General features: G+C 38.9%; 1 protein-coding gene across 5 annotated transcripts in view; it reads left to right on the forward strand.

The window, feature by feature from the left end:
* Window positions 1-20860, forward strand: part of LOC124723141 (plasma membrane calcium-transporting ATPase 3) — a 720425-nt gene that overhangs the window by 647751 nt on the left and 51814 nt on the right. For all 5 annotated transcript variants that reach the window (XM_047248331.1, XM_047248333.1, XM_047248330.1 and 2 more), the window contains 5 exons: window positions 3687-3905; window positions 10535-10737; window positions 11274-11380; window positions 11456-11591; window positions 19333-19574. In XM_047248331.1, coding sequence (XP_047104287.1) covers window positions 3687-3905; window positions 10535-10737; window positions 11274-11380; window positions 11456-11591; window positions 19333-19574 — 907 coding nt within the window. The remainder of the gene's footprint in view (window positions 1-3686; window positions 3906-10534; window positions 10738-11273; window positions 11381-11455; window positions 11592-19332; window positions 19575-20860) is intronic.

Genomic DNA, 20860 nt, shown 5'->3' on the forward strand with positions numbered 1-20860 from the left:
ATAAGAAGTCTCTTAAGATATCAATGTAAAGAATAAGGTACATTCTGAAGTTTGAAAGCAAAAAAGCAGTAGCCTACAAATTTATCAAAGTGAATATTGAAACCGTAGACAAATATTCATGTTATGGTGACTGAATAGGCCAAAGATTGAGAAGTCTGGTATCTGAACAAAAGAAATGATGGCATGGTGGAGCTCCTCAGTGAAGTACCAGGAATAAGGGCTATTCATCTTGCAAAAAAGAATACTAAATTGGAAAGCGTAACCTCCTTTTCAGGGTCCATGGCATTACCGAATTTTTCAACTACGAGGATGGTAATCTGTGTTTATTTTCTATTGCCTGAAGTTCTGGAAACAGTATTTTACTTTATAAAATACAAACACAAATACAAATAATGTATTGAAAGTCAGTCCTTACAGAATGACAAAGAATGCCCCCTCATGTATTTCTCAGCTTAAGGACTGATCACTGAAATTCTTTGTCTTGAAAAGTGAAATAAGTTCTCAAACTTATACATGTGTCACTAGTTTCCAGCATGCGCTCATATGTTCTTCCCACTAATTTTTGTGCATGCGCTTTCATTGCCATGCATCAGTCATAGCGCATGAGGATAGAGGCATTGTGTGGGCATGCTTTAAGTGTGCGAAGCTTTTCAACGACACATTTGGAATGACAACTGAAACTGTGACAAGAAGCTTATCTACTCTTCCTGTCTCTCCCCTCTTTCATCATAATTCATGTTACAGAGGGTCACATATGAGGAGAACAATCTCCAAGAGTGTAGGGGACAAGATTGTAAGTGACATAGTTTCTAGATGAAATGCATTTCCTTGGCATTCTACCGACAAATTTGAACCTGATATTTGCCTTTCAACATCTAGATGTAACTGAAAATAAATGAAAGATATAACTATTGATTGACTGAGGGATCTGTTTTCTATTAAACAGAGGAAGAAAAAAAATACAGTAATGAGTGAGGTAGTGCAAGCGTTAAGAGACTGGACTCGGATGAGAGAGCAGTCAGATTCATATGACTTAGTCAATGAAGGGGGTACATCCTTTGAAAAGAAAATAACTGCACCATATATATCCTCTGCCCCACCATATACTACTACTACTACTACTACTACTACTACTACTACTCCTCTCCATAAATTATCATGAAATAAGTACAGTTTCATACTAAATGACGACAGAAGTGTGGATGGTACTCATATAGCACTGTCAGTGATAGTTGCTACAGTAGATAGTTATAGGCTCACAGCACTTGAAATCAATTATGCTGTTTTATAATAGCTTATTAGTGTTGAAAATAAGTAACTGCTGGCATCAGTATCCTGCACTTCAAGCATTTTGGATCTGAGTATATGCATGTCATGTTTGTGCAGTATTACTTAGTTTCTAGACACTGAATGTGCATTACACACTTAAATGTTTCAACCAATCTTGATATGTTGGATTCATTACATTTCTGTGGCATTGCTTTGACTGAATGACTCGAAGTTGTATATGTTCGCTTCTTCAAGTAACTGTTGCTTCACCTTCAATCTTTCTATTGTGATGTCATATATAATGTTTTGCCAGCTGTTCAGAAAAGAAAAGTAATGTCTGAAAGATTTGCAGTTAACAAGTCAATTTACTGATATGAAGATACTGACAAAAGCACCAGCTGTGCAAGTAATATTAATTTCATAACCAGTATTAAATTTATTTAAAAAATTGGAATGGTAATGGAAATCTAATAAGTACTTCATGGAAAGACTACAACTCTGGCTCAAGAAAGTGACAAAATAGCAGCCACATCTCAAAGTTAACAGTGAAATGGCAGGGAGATAAAATTACCTGAGAAACTGCTAATATTTTAAGATGTAAACACACTAAAGTGAAAAAAGTTCTGCTGTCATCAAATAAATAACATAGTTAGTAGTATCACAACCTTTCAATTAATTTATTCTTTATGATGAAGAGATTAATATAGGAAGCTATTGAATAACTCATTGAAAAAGTGTAGTTTGATTACAAACTATATGGAAGTGAGATAGATGAGGGCATAACATATCAGGATATTGCAAAGATTAGACTGGAGGGCACCCGAAAGCTATTTTACATCAAGGAATGAATTCTGCTTTAAGTGGACCTTGCTTCAGAGTAAAGTAGGTGCTGCAGTTGCAGAATACACCTTAGAATAAATTTTTACTGTGCCCTTGTTGTGATTTCATTGAACCAATGGTAACTGTTGTGTCCAAATTTGAGAGTAATTCACACTTTCAGCCCAAGCATCTGGACACACCCTTTCTTTGTTGTGAAATGGAAACAATCCATGAATTTTGATAGGAAAAGATCGTTACAATTTCCATTAATTTTTCAAGCAGTGTGTTGTTCAGACTTTTAATAGTAAGTAATTCTTAGAACTTCCTCTAGTGCACTTATTTAGCCATAGTATTGTTTAATTTCCAATAGAAAATGGGGGAAAGTGCTATGGAAATAAGACTCTTCAGTTGGTCTGCACAGCGCCGTATTGGTTTTGTTGGCATTTTTCCATGGGACACGGTGCTATTAAGTTAGTTATGAAAGGATTTGATCTCATGTGGGCATCAAAAATTACCTCCTGAAAGAAGTGAGAGTTCTATCATTGTCTCCTGCTTCATCAGCAGTGATAAAAATCTCTCTACAGTGAATCTAAATAGGAATGATGGCCTAAAGACTGTGAAAGTGGGCACCACTTTTGTCTGTTCCATCTCTTTGGAGAAAAACTCCTCATTATACACTGGGCCCTTTCAACGCCTTGTGGCTCATTGTGGCAGAGTTTTAAGAAAGACAAAAATGTTACTTCCAGTTCTGTTAGTCCCTTTTACAGAGGGGTTAAGGAGTAGAAATGGTGGCATGTGGCAGACTTCATACACAAAGAGACATGAAAATTTAGTTTTAACAGTAATGTAGTCTGTGGGAGTGGGGTTATAATTTCAACTAAAACAATAAGGAAGGATTTAGTAGTACCATTCAAAATCTTATAACTAAATAGTTAAGACACTTGATTTTACATAAACCAATTAGTGCTCTTTTTTTTAATTGTTGTAGCTGCTGAGTCCGTCTGGTGGATATAGTTCATTTATCAATTATGGAGAACAATATGAATGCTTGCACTGGAGGCTCAACATGTGTTAGGACACAGTATGGCAATTGTCATTTACCTTGTGTTAGTGGTGTATTAACGTATATTTTCAGGGTAATAGACATCTAGTATGAGAATTCCATGCAGCTGCTAGAGACTTGGAGAAAGACGAATTGTAGTGAAACATGTCGTGTAATAAACGGAACTTCCCAGCTACTATGAAGAAAACTGTAGCTATCGTATAATCAGCAGGGACTTAACTTGGAATATATGTTAATTTTGGGGACAAGAACCATATTTACCATTATAGTTCAGATGTGAAACTCTTAAACAAAAAAATTCTTTACTTTAAAGAAAATTTCTCGTGAAAGGCACTGTTTCTTCTGTCAAGTATGTTAACTTACTGATAACAAGCAATACCACAGTTCACCCTTCAGAATTAAAATGTTTCTATAAACCTAATGAAATACCTTGATGATGAGGCAATTTTGTGCCTGTCAATGTAAGAAATTTTATAATATAAAAAAATTATGTAATATGTTGTGATGGTATAATATTACATTTGTTGGCTTACAGGAGCTGCTGAAGAACCTGAGGCAGCACCTGTTACAGGAAACAGCCATGTGAGTGTCCCAGCTGCACAAATTACAGACAGAACAGCCAACAAACACAGTGCTGATGTTCCTCCACCTTCAGAGAATCACGCACAGGCCCCACCGCCGGAATCCCACAAGAAAGAGAAATCTGTACTTCAAGCCAAGTTGACAAAACTTGCAATACAAATAGGATATGCAGGTTTGGCTATTTCATAGTTTACTTCATAAATTCTTTTATCTTATGTTTTAATATTCAAAATTATTTTACTTGGATTCACATGTGAATTTTTTGTTGCATGTTACAAATGATGAACTGAACAGTCTAAGAAATTTTTATTATTGTGCAGGCATCATATTCATTAAATGCATCATATTCATTAAATGCATCATTACAGTACTCATTTACACACACAAAATAGCAATTTGTGTGTGAGATTATATAAATGATAACTGTCATGGAACTAAAATGAGCATTATGCTAAGGGCCATTGCTACATAATACTTACTGTACAAGTACAGTAATTCACACAATTCAAGTCACGCCATTTCCTTTGTCTTTGCTAAAAATTCATCTATATCTTAAGTATGCAATTCTAAATAAATTCTCAGAACTTTCCTCGAAATTATTGAATTGCTAACTGTTCAAGATGTTGAGATATGTCAGTGAAGAGCTTAATAGATATGTACAGCAAACACTTCTGTTTCTGTGGCTATAAAGGAAAAAGTTGAAATTGTGTGCCATGGCACTGTTTTCAAAGCACATATAGCTAGCTGTGATGATTTGCTTGCTGTGTATGACTGCAAAATCATTATGGATATGGACACAAACAGGAAAGAAATCAAGGAAGTAGGAAATGAAGGTCTCGAGGCTTTTGCTTTTGTTGATGACACTGCCATTTGGGGAGAAATGGAAATGGAGGTTCAGAGGTGGTTGGAATAAGAACTTTAAGGAATTAAAGCTGACTGTAAGAACAATACAGTGGCAATACAGGTGAATATGGCACACTCACCTTGTAGGATGATTCTGGAAGGAGAAGTGGTTTCAGTAATCTTCGTAGTGTCATGTCAAGTGATAGAAGTGCCAGACTACAAGCTTTGAACAGCTTATCACAAAGACCCAGAGTCTTCTACCAAGTATGAAACTTAAACTGGGACAGAGGAGTCCCTTTAAGAGCTAAACAGACCATGTAGAAAACGTATATCATGCCAGTCATGACATTTAGTCTGGAGACCTGTGTCACAAGTAAGAGACGTATAGAGGAGGCTCTGCCTGCGGCTATTGAGCACGCAGGGCACAGATATCTGCGAATTATGGCTCGTTTCAGCACAGACGACACGTGTTGCATGTGTGCCACATACAGGTGGCTTGCAGAGGTAGTAAAACCTGCTGGCCTTGCACGTGAGAGATGAAGGCAGTGCTCCAATTTGTCATTGTTCTCAGTTGATTGGGGTCCTTTGGTTTGGTGTCAGGGGGAGCGTCTCAACCAAGGCTTCATTGACCCTGTGGTGGTCTTGACTGCAGATTTCTAGACTGCATTAGGGCTCAGCTTGATAGGCTGTGGATGCACTACACAAATGGAGCAGCTACTTGGATAGCAGATTACTTTTGGATTGCACATAGGTGTTTCATAGGCTAGGCATTAGTTTGAGATACTCTGATGAACACTCGCTATTCGATATGCAGGTAGTGCAGTCAGTGTGTGTTCAGAGTCAAGACAATTTGACTGTCAAAATTTTATCAGTAAATTGTCAGAGTATTCATAACAAAGTTCCCGCATTTAATGCATTCTCTGAAAGTTCATGTGCACAAATTATTCTTGGGACCGAGACATAGCTGAAAGCTGAAGTAAAAAAACTGAAATATTTACTGACTCACACACATATTAGAAAGACAGATTAAGCACCATAGGATGGAGTGTGTTTATTGCAATTGACAAAAAATGTCTCTATTGAGGTCAAATGTGTGACAGTCAAGTTACTTAGACACATATAACAGGTCTATGTGAAATAAGGTTACTTGTTGGATGTTTTTACTCGTCACAGGGTTCCACTGTGACAGTTGTAGAGTTACTTACAGAACATCTGTGGTCAGTAGCACATAAATACCCACATCATCCAATACTAAATGGAGGCAACACCTACCAAGGATATCAAATGAGACATCTATGGATTCACTCCAGGGGTTGCAGACAGATAGCCCTGCAAAGTACTTTTGAACATAGTTTTCTTAAAACTGTCTTTAGCAGCCAGTTCCACACCCCACATTCTGTAGAAATATTTTAAACCCTGTAGCTACAATGGGCAAGACCTTACTGTTGGTGTCAGTATAGACAAAGATTAGTGATAATGATGTCACCATGATGACAATGGTTAAGAGTGTTGATAAATTGGTCATGGAGACCAAAGGGAGTTTCTGCTAGAAGTAGCAGATAAGCAGTTATCATCATCTTACTTAGATAAAGAATTGACATCATTTAATTCCAGTACGATGGACACAGTGGAGTGTGGGCCAAGTTTAAATCATGCACTTGACAGATATGCCCAGTAAGTGGTTTAAGGACAGAAAAGACTCAGCATGGCTTAACAAGAAAACTCAGAAAATGCTGAGGAAATAAAGGCAATTGCAGGCTCAGTTCAAAAGAGAATCACAGATGATTACCAAAGATTAGTAGAGATTTGTGTGTCCGTGAAAAGATTTACACGCAAAGCGTACTGCCACCACCGTCATACCGTAGCAAAATATCTAGCAAAGAACCTAAGAAAATTTTGGTGCGGTGTAAAATCGCTAAGCGATTCTAAGACTTCCAGCCAGTTGTTTGTTGACCAGTTTGCTGTGGCATTAGAAGATAGCAAAATGAAAGCAGAAGTTATGTGTTTAAGAAATATTTCACACAGGAGAATCGTGCAAGCCTACCGTAGTTTCACAATCGCACACAGTACAGCTAAAAGATTTGAAAGCAAATAAGTTGCTAGGTCTGGGTGGAATCCAAATTCAGTTTTATAAAGAGTACACAATGGCATTGTCCCCATGCTAAGCTTGCATTTATCATGAATCTGTCATCCGATGTAAAGCCCCAAGTGACTGGAAAAAAGTGTGAAGGACTGCTGTATATAAGAAAGGTAAAAGAAAGGACCCACAAAATTACAGACCAATATGCGTAACATCAGTTAGCTGCAGAATTCTAGAACATATTCTGGGTTAGAATATCATAAATTTCCTAGAGACCAAAAGGCTTATATCCATGAATCGGCCGTTATAGTAAGTGTCACTCCTGTGAAACTCTGCTCGTCCATCTCTCACGTGATATACTGCAAACTATTGATGAAGGGCAACAGGCAAATTCCATAGTTAGAGATACCCAAAAAGCATTTGACGTGCTGCCCTGCTGCAGACTGTTAATGAAAGTATGAGCATGTGAAATAGGTTCCCAGAAGTGTGAGTGGTTCAAACTTTTTAAGTAACAGAACCTAGTATATTGTCCTTGACAGCAAGTGTTTAGCAGAGACAAGGGTATCGTCAGGAGTGCCTCGGGGAAGTGTGATATGACTGCTGTTACGTGCTAGATACATAAATGATTTGGCGGACAGAATGGGCAGCAATCTGCAGTTGCTTGTTAATGATGCTGTGAATGTGTTGAAGTTGATTAGATTAGATTAATACTTGTTCCATAGATCATGAATATGACACTTCATAATGATGTGGGACGTGTCAGGTTAATAAAAGATGTCCTAACAAGATATTACATTACACAAAATATTGCATGACACTAATGGTTAAGTTGCCCCCCCCCCCCCCCCCTTTAATTTATATCTAAAAATTCAGCCAGTGAGTAGGAGGAGTTGTCATCTAGAAATTCTCTTAATTTATTTTTAAATGTTAGCTGGCTATCTGTCAGGCCTTTGATGCTGTTTGGTAGGTGACCAAAGACTTTTGTGGCAGCATAATTTACCCCTTTCTGTGCCAAAGTCAGATTTAACCCTGCATAGTGAAGATCATCCTTTCTCCTGGCATTATAGCTATGCACACTGCTATTACTTTTGAACTGGGTTGGATTATTAACAACAAATTTCATAAGTGAATATATATACTGTGAGGATCCCTAGATCCTTAAATAGATGTCTGCCAGATGACTATGGGTGGGCTCCAGCAATTATTCTGATTACATGTTTTTGAGCAATGAATACTTTTCTACTCAACGATGAATTACCCCAGAATATGATGCCATACGAAAGCAGTGAATGAAAGTAGCCATAGTAAGCTAATTTACTGAGATTCTTATTACCAAAATTTGCAATAACCGTAATAGCATACGTAGCTGAACTCGCACGTTTCAGCAGACCATCAATGTGTTGCTACCAGTTTAACCTCTTATCAATGGACACACCTAAAAATTTTGAAAATTCTGCCTTAGCTGCAGACTTGTGTTCAAAGTCTATATTTATTACTGGAGTTGTGCCATTTACTGCACGGAACTGTATATACTGTGTTTTATCAAATTTTAGAGAGAGTCCGTTTGCTGAGAACCACTTAATAATTTTGTGAAAAACATCATTTACAATTACATCACTTAGTTCTTGGTTTTTGGATGTTATTACTGTATCTTCTGGTAAACCTTCCAGGATGTAAGATCGTGGTCCATGAAACTTTTTTTTCATGGACCACGACCTTACATCCCAGAAGGTTTACCAGAAGATATGACATCTGGTCGTGAAAGCCTTCATACTTGTATCATCAGCAAAAAGAACTAACTTTGCATCTTCATCAATGTGGAATGGCAAGTCATTAATATATATCAAGAACAGTAAACGACCTAAGACCGAACCCTGTGGGACGCCGTACTTGATAGCCCCCCCCCCCCCCCCAGTTCGAGGAATCAGCTGTTGTTTTAACATTACATGAACCACTTATTTCAACTTTCTGCATTCTTCCAGTTAAGTATGAATGAAACCATTTGTGCACTGCCCCATTCAAACCATAATGATTTAGCTTATCTAAAAGAATTCCATGAGGATACAAGGTGACCTGGACAAAATTTGTAGTTGATGTAATGAATGGCAGCTAGCTCTAAATTCAGAATAATGTAAGTTAATGTGGATGGGTAGGAAAAGCAAACCCGTAACATTCAAATACAGCATTGTAGTGTCCCGCTTGACATAGTTATGGCATCTGATGTTGTGGTGTAACATTTGCAAAGCAATATGAAATGGAATGAGCATGCGAGGTTTGTGTTAGGGAAGGCGAATGCTTGACTTGGGAGAATTTTGGTAAAATTTGGTTTATCTGTGAAGGGGACAACATGAAAGACACTAGTACAGCCTATTCTCGAATACTACTGCTGTGTTTGGGATCCGCACCAGGTCAGATTAAAGGAATATGTCAAAACAGTTCAGGGGCAGGCAACTAGATTTGTTACTGGTAGTGAACAACATGCAAGTGTTACAGAGATGCTTTGGGAACTCAAATGGGAATTTCTGGCAGGAAGCGTACTTTGTTTTTGAGGAACACTAGTGACAAAATTTAGAGAACTGGCATGTCAGGCATGCTGCAGAAGGGTTCTACTGCTGCCAACATACATTTTACATAAGGATAAGATAAGAGAAATTAGGGCTCATACAGAGGATTATAGACAGTTGTTTTTTCCTCACTCCGATTGCCAGTGGAACTGGAATGTTCCAAACTCCCTTGCCTGCTCCTTGTTGTATTCACGGGTAGGTGCAGGCAGGGAAGGCTACGTGCCAAGCAGCCCTATTGTACATGTTCCGTGCATGCACATCCACTTGACCTCACCTACAAGCCTGCTCTCTGTGTCAGCCCAGCTGCCTGTGGGCATTCACATGAGCTGAAACAAGCTGGTGTGACATGAGTGCTAACACAGGTGACCCTGTGTGCAATGGGATAGGATATGCCTGTGATGGGATAGAATATGTGTGGGATGAGTGCGTGGGGCATATCTCCCACCTAGTTTTTCGGAGGGATTTGACTAGCGTAGTAACGGGTTAGCCGTAGGCTTGATATGATGATGCTTCATTAATGGATGGTTGGCAGTAAAAGTTCGGGAGGTGTGGGAAGAATTTCAGAATGATGATGCACACTTTTGAGTATGGGGAAAGGCAGTTCAAGCCATTATTATCGATTAATGTGGGGAGTGGGAAGGAGTGAGTGCTTCTTCGCAGCTGGTTCATGTCACTAGTCGAAGAATTAGGGCATGTGTGAATTTGACACAGGAGATGTTTGTGGACTAGGTTTGGCGGGTATTGCGTGTCATTGACATCAGTCATAATGCCTGTGATGAGCCTAGAGATTTGATTAGCATTTGGAAGTTATGCAAGATTCACTGCATGGGATAACTATGTCAGGTCTTGTAGGCTGTAGTAGGCCTTTCAACAGATACCTTCTGACAAATAGTAAGCATGGTTCATCACAACAGTAATGGATCCTTTAACTGTAGAGATGATCATCTGTTTCAATTTTGTGAATGGCTGCCCAGAAAAGACTTTCAGATATCATACAACTATTTTTGATCTTGTGAGGACAGTAATATCAGTGGCAAATGGGTAACTGCTAATAGGTGTTTCCATTGTGTTCAGTGGCAGTCATTACTGGAAATGCAATGATAGTCACCATTTTTTAAAAATTGTATAGGCAGTACCCAGAAATAAAGTTATCATTTAATTGTGGATATTTATTACATGGCTTTAGTCTTGTAGTGAACTCAGTTTTGTAGTGAACTCAGTTTTGTAGTGAACTCAGTTTTGTAGTGAACTCAGTTTTGTAGTGAACTCAGTTTTATTGAAATAGGATGCCATTAATTTTTGTCATAATTCCAGGTTCTAGTATTGCTGCTTTGACAGTGGTAATACTTGTTGTGCAGTTCTGTGTTAAAACATTTGTTTTTGAAAAAGAAACATGGAAGACATCATATGCTAATGAACTTGTGCGACATCTGATCATTGGTGTTACCGTGTTGGTTGTTGCTGTACCTGAAGGGCTTCCACTTGCTGTAACCCTGTCACTGGCATACTCTGTCAAGGTATGTTACAGTCCATTTTTCTGTCCTTCAGTTGTAAGGGAAGTAAATTTTGTTTATTAAACAGAAACACTCCATTATGATTATACTATGCAGGGTGCTTAAATTTCTATTATACTGTGCATTTTCCATGAACTACTGAAGTCTAACACATTTGAGGTTCACAATCAGGTATGCAGAAATACATGTTTGTAGTCAGTTGCATAAAAATTGCACCAGTAGATTTGACAATGGTTACTAAAGAACTGACAGTAGTGTAATAAGGTACGTGTTCAGCTATGACTAATGGAACAATGAGAAAAAGATACAGAAATATCAGCCTACTTCAGATACTATCTGTAAAAAGTACTCTGGGTGTTTCAGTTAAATGTAGGTATTACATTGTGATGAACTAGAAAAATTGAATCCTTGCTTGCACTTGGTTCAGTATTAAAACAGTTTCTCAATATTTCTCTCGTTTTCATTTCAGAAACATGTCTCTTCATGTAAAGAACATGGTGTTTTCTTGGTTAAGTCTTATGTGTTGCAAAATTTTTCAGAAAATGATGAAAGACAACAACCTGGTTAGGCATCTTGATGCCTGTGAAACTATGGGAAATGCTACTGCAATTTGCTCTGATAAGACTGGCACTCTTACCACTAACAGGTAAATTGTTCTTAATCTCACTAAAGTAATTTCTGTTGATATAACTTCTGATAACATTTTTACCATTTCTTTCAGGATGACAGTGGTACAAACATATATATGTGAAAAATTAAGCAAAACTTTACCAAAATTCTCTGATATTCCAGAGCATGTGGCCAATCTAATGGTTCAAGCTATATCCATCAACTGTGCCTATACCTCACGTGTAATGGTGAGTTTCGTAAAGATAATATAGCATACAAAAACTTGTAAGTCCCAATTATGTAGAATTTTATAAACAACATATTAGACTCTTGTCCACTCAGAAAATCCTTTGCATTTGCCAGTGAATAAAGTGACTCTTTGAAGTTGTGTTAGTGGAACAGAATCTTACTTAACCATAAGCATACATTGTTGGCAGGTTTCACATCAGTAGGCAAAATTCTGACTGACTTTAACAATAGTATCTAGTTACCTGTGCTGATTCTTCTCTAGTATTGTGAAACAAGTTGCAGCTATGAATGGTAATGCAGTCGTTCCCTCGTTGCACATTTTACTTAGCTTAACGGTGGTTTTTGGAAATAACATTTAAGATTAACAGATCCTTTCACAGTATTAAAGTTTCACAGCATGTGTGCTGGTGATATGATGCATACACTGCAGTTTTAGATGGTGGTCCAACAGACTGATCGGCATCTGTAAAATGTGAGCCTGAGAATATTGGAATACATGAAAGCACAATACTGTGTATGTCCTAAAGGATTAATTTAATTTACCAGTTTTCAACTTTCAAAGCTGTAATTAGACTGTAAATGACTATATCTATCAAAGAAATTACAACTGAATTACCACCTGCATTCTCAAAGATGACATTTACTGTGTGTTTTTGGCTCGGTCTAGGTAACATCTTCTACAGTGTTGTTCACAAGTATTGTAACTCCTTTGATAATAGTCAGTCTGATGGCCTTGTAAGCCAAAAATCAGTTACCTAAATAAATTAATCCTGTAGAACATACACAACTTTTCATTTATTATGGTGTTCTACCAAGAAGCGATGGGAGAATCAGTTCATATGAGAATATTACAGCTTACGCATTAACTCAAAAATGGTTCAGATGGCTCTGAGCACTATGGGACTTCACTACGCATTAACTACTCTAGTGTTATGTAATGAGATTCTGTTTGTCCGAACGAGCTATGAGCATTCTTTTTTCATATCATACAGATGTGTAACTTTTTAATTTACCTACTATACTACTAATTAATTTTGGAACTGAATAACTCTCAGTTACGTATTCATATACCTGAATCTAACCTTAATTGTGTGTCAGAACTGTTCACTCAAGAATTATAATGCAAGAAATTGTTGCTATCTGCATTGCAACTGTATTAAACTAATTTTGTATACTTTGAATTCTGTTCAAACACAGAATTTCTTACTTATTTTTTGTGTTAGTACTTCTTTCCTTTGTCGCATGTTCTTCTGTGTTGCAGTCTGTCAGTACTTCAGTAATAGAAAACTGTATCACATTTTTTAAAGGACATCATATTTGCCATTGACTGTAGAAGTTACTTATCTCACAACTGCAATTTTGTCCCTTGGGCCATTTCCTGGTGGTACTGCAGAAGATTTTGCTTCAGCACCCGTCAGACTTTCTAAAATCTTCCCACATGTATCTGGGGATGTATGAATATACATGTGGGAGGATTTTGAAGTCTGACATCTACTGAAGCAAAATCTTTTGCAGTATCACTTGAAAATGGCCCAAAGACCGAAATGGCAATTGTGAAATAAATAACTTCTCCAGTCAATGGCAAATATGATGTGCTTTAAAAAAAATTCTACATGACTACGAACTCAAACCATGAAAAGCTGAACGTACTGCAGTTCTTGATATATCTACGTGACTTGCAATTTGTATCCGTTCTCTCTCTCTCTCTCTCTCTCTCTCTCTCTATATATATATATATATATATATATATATATATATATATATATATATATATATATATATATATATATATCGTTGTCTACCAACCCAAGTCCAACATAGCTCAGCTGTAACCAACACCTTTTCGCCTTTTTTCATTCCAGATCTCCAGTTTCTTTCCGGTTCACCTTTATCTCTCCCCATATATTTTTATTTTCATTTTCATTTCACCTCATGTTACACTTTCCACCTTCTAACACCATGTCACCCTCACAACACCCCCACAATGACCCCATTAAGTTTTATTTACATTCCCTCCGCAAACATGCCTTCGCCCTAGCCAGATTACGCTCGCATATTTTATTTTCTCAGGCTTGTCTGACATTTGGCATTACCCCCAAAGGCCTCACACTCAAAGTTCCCATCTCTGGCTGCAACCCTTCCTTCCATCAGTCCCTATACCAGTTCCAAACTGAACAATCCATTGCCCTCACCCACCTAATCCTTCACCTACACATCAACTCAGCCAATGAACACACCCGTCAACTCCTATCCTTAATAAAAGTCCTTAATCTTTCCTCCCCCACATCCACACCGGCTGTTCAGAGCATCCTCCTACAGGCCAACCGTAAATTAGAACAGCATGCCACCCTCCACCTCAAAAAACTATCCAATCTCCTGGTTTCCCACCTCCGGAAAGGCAACTCACTCACCCTTCACAATCTTTCCAGCAAACCTCAACCTCCTCTCATTGCACACAAACCCAGTCTCTCCCATCTACTCAATCTCCCACTTCCAGCTCCACTCCCTCCAAAACCTCAAAATTCCGATCAACACAATCTGGAACCACAACACCCTAATTCAGTAGTTAACCTTTCCTCCAAACCTCTCTCCCAATCCGAAACCTCTGTCCTATCCAAAGGCCTCACCTTCAGCCCCACTCCCCGATTCAACCAAACAGCCCTCGTCAAAGATTTACTGTCCTACACCCGTACTCTCTGCTGGAAGTATCACTTTGCCACGAAGAAAAATGATCCTAATCCTACTCCTAATGATCCGACTCCTCAAGACACCATCCAAATTGAACCCTGCCTGGAACAGTTCCGTCCTCCGTCACAGCGGGACCCACCTCCTCTTCCTCAAAATCACCCTCTCCAAACCTTCCAGGAATTTCTGACTTCCAGCCTTGCATCTCAATCCTTCTTAAAAAACCTTAATCCTACACCCAACATCACCACTGCTGAAGCCCAGGCTATCCGTGATCTGAAGGCTGACCGATCCATCGTCATTCTTCCGGCGGACAAGGGTTCCACGACCGTGGTACTTGATCGTCGGGAGTATGTGGCTGAGGGACTGCGTCAGCTTTCAGACAACACCACATACAAAGTTTGCCAAGGTAACCCCATTCCCGATGTCCAGGCGGAGCTTCAAGGAATCCTCAGAACCTTAGGCCCCCTGCAAAACCTTTCACCTGACTCCATCAACCTCCTGACCCCACCGACACCCCGCACCCCTACCTTCTACCTTCTTCCTAAAATCCACAAACCCAATCATCCTGGCCGCCCCATTGTAGCTGGTTACCAAGCCCCCACAGAACGTATCTCTGCCTACGTAGATCAACACCTTCAACCCATTACATGCAGTCTCCCATCCTTCATCAAGGACACCAACCACTTCCTTGAACGCCTGGAATCCTTACCCAATCTGTTACCCCCGGAAACCATCCTTGTAACCATTGATGCCACGTCCTTATACACAAATATTCCGCACGTCCAGGGCCTCGCTGCGATGGAGCATTTCCTTTCACGCCGATCACCTGCCACCCTACCTAAAACCTCTTTCCTCATCACCTTAGCCAGCTTCATCCTGACCCACAACTTCTTCACTTTTGAGGGCCAGACATACCAACAATTAAAGGGAACAGCCATGGGCACCAGGATGGCCCCCTCGTACGCCAACCTATTCATGGGTCGCTTAGAGGAAGCCTTCTTGGTTACCCAAGTCTGCCAACCCAAAGTTTGGTACAGATTTATTGATGACATCTTCATGATCTGGACTCACAGTGAAGAAGAACTCCAGAACTTCCTCTCCAACCTCAACTCCTTTGGTTCCATCAGTTTCACCTGGTCCTACTCCAAATCCCATGCCACTTTCCTTGACGTTGACCTCCACCTGTCCAATGGCCAACTTCACACATCCGTCCACATCAAACCCACCAACAAGCAACAGTACCTCCATTATGACAGCTGCCACCCATTCCACATCAAACGGTCCCTTCCCTACAGCCTAGGTCTTCGTGGCAAACGAATATAGACTTCCTCAAATCCTGCCCTGAAATGAGATCCATCCTTCATGAAATCCTCCCCACTCCGCCAAGAGTGTCTTTCCGCCGTCCACCTAACCTTCGTAACCTGTTAGTTCATCCCTATGAAATCCCCAAACCACCTTCCCTACCCTCTGGCTCCTATCCTTGTAACCGCCCCCGATGCAAAACCTGTCCCATGCACCCTCCCACCACCACCTACTCCAGTCCTGTAACCCGGAAGGTGTACACGATCAGAGGCAGAGCCACGTGTGAAAGCACCCACGTGATTTACCAACTGACCTGCCTACACTGTGATGCATTCTATGTGGGAATGACCAGCAACAAACTGTCCATTCGCATGAATGGACACAGGCAGACAGTGTTTGTTGGTAATGAGGATCACCCTGTGGCTAAACATGCCTTGGTGCACAGCCAGCACATCTTGGCACAGTGTTACACCGTCCGGGTTATCTGGATACTTCCCACCAACACCAACCTATCCGAACTCCGGAGATGGGAACTTGCCCTTCAGTATATCCTCTCTTCTCGTCATCCGCCAGGCCTCAATCTCCGCTAATTTCAAGTTGCCGCCACTCATACCTCACCTGTCTTTCAACAACTTCTTTGCCTCTACACTTCTGCCTCGACTGACATCTCTGCCCAAACTCTTTGTCTTTAAATATGTCTGCTTGTGTCTGTATGTGTGGATGGATATGTGCGTGTGTGCGAGTGTATACCTGTCCTTTTTTCCCCCTAAGGTAAGTCTTTCCGCTCCCGGGATTGGAATGACTCCTTACCCTCTCCCTTAAAACCCACTTCCTTTCGTCTTCCCCTCTCCTTCCCTCTTTCCTGATGAGGCAACAGTTTGTTGCGAAAGCTTGAATTTTGTGTGTGTGTTTGTGTTTGTTTGTGTGTCTATCGACCTGCCAGCACTTTTGTTCGGTAAGTCACCTCATCTTTGTTTTTATATATAATTTTTCCCACGTGGAATGTTTCCTTCCATTATATTGATATATATATATATATATATATATATATCCCCTTTCCCAGTTAATAAAGGACTAAAGATTTGATGTTTTCTGACAGTCACTGTTCTTGCAAAAGGAGATGGTTCTCCATGGTCCATGTAGTGCATTACTGTAAGCCTTCATTTAGCAACTGTTAAACAAGAGACCTTAGAGGTCTTTTAGATACTGTTAACCAGTTGTGCAGTAACATACCAGCCTATAAAAACTGCCAAAAGTAGAAGTAAAAATGCCAGTTATGCATAAAGATGAGAAATCGTACTGTCTCCCTCCTTCGCTTAAGTCTTTCCTTTTTTATTCCTGCAGACAATGTACCATTTCCTCAACTTTATCTCACAGTGTTTCATGAAGATATGTCCCATCTTCTTTGACAGTCATGTTGTCATCTTTTACCCCAGGCTCCCTAACACATTTTTTAAAGGACATAACACTGCTGAATGTTTGTGTCGGTTACTGCCATGACAGTAATAAATTTTCAAAAACTACACATCAGAAGGTTGTGTAATTAGATTTTTTGGTTCAGTTACACAATTCAAGTAAAATCATTGGAAATACAGTATATACCTTAAGAATAATTGCACAAGTGAAAAAAAAAAAAATAATAATAATAATAATAATAATAATAATAATAATAATAATAATACATGGAGTAGTGAAATGGAGTAACACAGACCTAGAAGCAGTCAATACACTTACACGATCACAATGCCACAAATACAGAATACATCACATACATTCAGCAACTGAAAGAGTCACATTAAGCAGAAAGGAAGGAGGAAGGGGATTTATCGACATAAAAAACCTACATTATGGACAGGTAGACAATTTAAGAAAATTCTTTATAGAATGAGCAGAAACTAGCAAAATACACAAAGCAATCACTCATATAAATACATCGGCTACACCACTGCAATTTTATAACCACTTCTACAACCCTTTAGATCACATAACATCAACAGATGGAAGAAAGTAAATTGGAAAAAGAAAACACTACATGGCAAGCACCCGTATCATGTAACACAGCCACACATCGATCAAGACGCATCCAACGCATGGCTAAGAAAAGGCAATATATACAGTGAGACGGAAGGATTCATGATTGCAATACAGGATCAAACAATAAACACCAGATATTACAGCAAGCATATTATTAAAGATCCCAATACCACAACAGATAAATGCAGACTTTGCAAACAACAAATAGAAACAGCACATCACATCACAAGCGGATGTACAATACTATCAAATATACAATACCCCAGAAGACATGACAATGTAGCAAAAAAATACATCAACTACCTGCCATACAACATAAACTAATAAAACAACACGTTCCCACATACAAGTATGCACCACAAAATGTACTGGAGAATGATGAATACAAATTATACTGGAACAGAACCATTATAACAGATAAAACACCACCACATAACAAACCTGACATCATACTCATCAATAAAAAGAAGAAATTAACACAACTAATTGAAATATCCATACCCAATACAACAAATATACAGAAGAAAACAGGAGAAAAAATTGAAAAATACATCCAACTGGCTGAGGAAGTCAAGGACATGTGGCATCAGGATAAAGTTGACATTATACCAATTATACTATCAACTACAGGAGTCACATCACACAATATCCACCAGTACATCACCGCAATACAGCTACATCCATACATATATATACAACTACAGAAATCTGTAATTATTGATACATGTTCAATTACCCGAAAGTTCCTAAATGCAATGTAACATATACTGTAAAGTTAAAAGGGAGTTACGCTTGATCAAAGTCCGTGTCACTTTCCATTTTTAACCAGACATAACGTCTGAGAAAGGAAAGGAATAATAATAATAATAATAATAATAATAACATTATTATTATTAACATTATTAACAACAATAACAATAGTGGATGCACAATTTGTTCATGATCCATGCAGCTGGTTGAGGAGGAGAGGGGCTTAAGTAGTCATCGGGATTGGGTTGTAAGTGGCCACCACATGGTAGGGGCAACATTAATATGCAAATTAAGCCTAATCTGACATACTTTAATAGCATCTTACACACTGATGTGCTTGACTATGAAGTGTTCATTCAACACCTACAGTGGAGCCTGCAATGAATTACTGCCAAACAGCTAAGAGAGTGGGTGCCTCTTCTGAACAAAGAGATGGTATTGCCCAATTCTCATGGCAAAAGCTCATTGTTTGCATTGTGCTGACTTAAACAAACATGCTCTACTTTGAACATGAAGTTGGTAGAAATGAGGTCATTTTTTATTAATGTTACTGACTGAAGTTGTTTAAAGTGAAGATTTATTTACAATCTGACTGAACTGTGGTATTGTAGCACCCATCTTCTGTGGCATGCGGAATACAAAACCATTCTTCTAGTATCATGACATTTCCCTCATCCTCCTTTAGCAAGGTTACATGTAAGTATGCCCATTATGCATCTTCAGTCCATATTATTTTATCAGTATTGACCTTCAGTTAATAAATGTTCACTGCAGAGCATGAGTGTTTCAAAATTAATGAAATTCATACCCCTAAAATAGATATGAATGCCAGGAGCCTGTGTCCTTTTAGGGTTTCACAACCTGTTCATATTATTTTCCTTTGGTAAATTAACAAAATTAAATTCTTAGTATTGTGTTGCTGGTAACTGTACACTGTTTATCATTTGCCTGTTTGCACCTTTGTAGCCACCAGATGAACCTGGAGAATTGCCAAAGCAAGTTGGAAACAAGACAGAGTGTGCTCTTCTGGGATTTGTTCAAGCCATGGGCAAAAATTACCAGACCGTAAGAGATGACACACCAGAAGAGGTATTCACAAGGGTCTACACCTTCAATTCTGTGAGGAAGTCGATGAGTACTGTGGTACCAAGACAGGGAGGTGGTTATAGACTCTTTACCAAAGGAGCTTCAGAAATAATGTTAAAGAAGTAAGTAGCACTGCAAAGCTTTTTAAAGAAATGGTTATTAAATATATGTCAACTTCTGTTTTATGTTATGAATTGCTATAATCAGAATTCTTTCTTGTGAATTCTTTGAAGTATCACTAAGAATGTGGCAATACATTAAGTTCTTCCCTCAGTATTGAGTAACAATAGTAACTCATTGTGGATAAGCAATACAGTCAGTAAGAAGTAATTGTCCACCATGCGCCAATACAAATATCGCCATTATAGCTAGGAGAGAATTGTACATCATATGCTTCTACAAATACCTTGATGATAAATTGAAGGAAAATTGTGACTCCGTGTCGCCTTTTCCTCCTCAGCCTCCTTGTGAGGCATAAAAATAGTAACACATCTTGTGACTAGCTTGCACTTAGTTAAATGCTGAACTGTTGCCAGTCATAAGTCATCTTATGGTGAGTGATTGAACAGTAGCACATTCTATGGCATTTAGTGCTGAATTAAAGATGTCATAACACTCCTGTAGCAGGCTTGAATTATCCTGCTAGTGGTGGTAATGGCATTTCTGTTAAACAATAATTCTACTACATAATGATGATGTTAAGTGTGTGCGTGTGCGTGTGCACTCTGTTTTACAAGTAACACGTAGGTCAGTTAATGTCGTGACCATTTTCTTAAATGGTTCATCAATCCAGATTAATTCCTTCAACATGGTCATAGCCAGTTCTTCTTCTAGCTGTATTAAACACTCAAGCCAAGAAACTGGGTACACTCTTGGGCCATGAGAATATACTACTTTATCAGCTAGATGGGTGTTACCTGCTCTAGTACAGGATTAAGATGTCAATCACAGATGTGAAGATGCATCCAAATGCTTAAGATAATGCCATGTCAAAGTAAATTCTTGCAATTATCAGTGAACTGATAGATAAGTGTTTTAAGTATACAGGGTGTCCAATTTACCTTGGCCACCCTAAATAACTCTTTGTCCAGATGCAAATTACAAAATGTTTCAAGCAGATGTTCTTTAGCCATCGGGGGGGGGGGGGGGGGGAGGGAGGGAGGAGACTTCAATCATTCAATCAGCAAGGTTACCTTCATTGTAGCTTTGTCTTTTACAAAGATATGAACAGCAGTAGGACTTCTTTAAATGGTAACCTGTATTTTTTATTCGGTAATTCATTTCCTCTCCTAAAGACGTATTCAAAAATGTATCACAGTCTACCATTCACTGGAACACAACGTTATTATTACATAACACAACATTAACATTGACACTCCCAGCACTTAGTGCAGGTACTCGGGGTAAT

The sequence above is a fragment of the Schistocerca piceifrons genome, chromosome X (genome assembly GCF_021461385.2).
Source record: "Schistocerca piceifrons isolate TAMUIC-IGC-003096 chromosome X, iqSchPice1.1, whole genome shotgun sequence".
NCBI lineage: Eukaryota > Metazoa > Arthropoda > Insecta > Orthoptera > Acrididae > Schistocerca > Schistocerca piceifrons.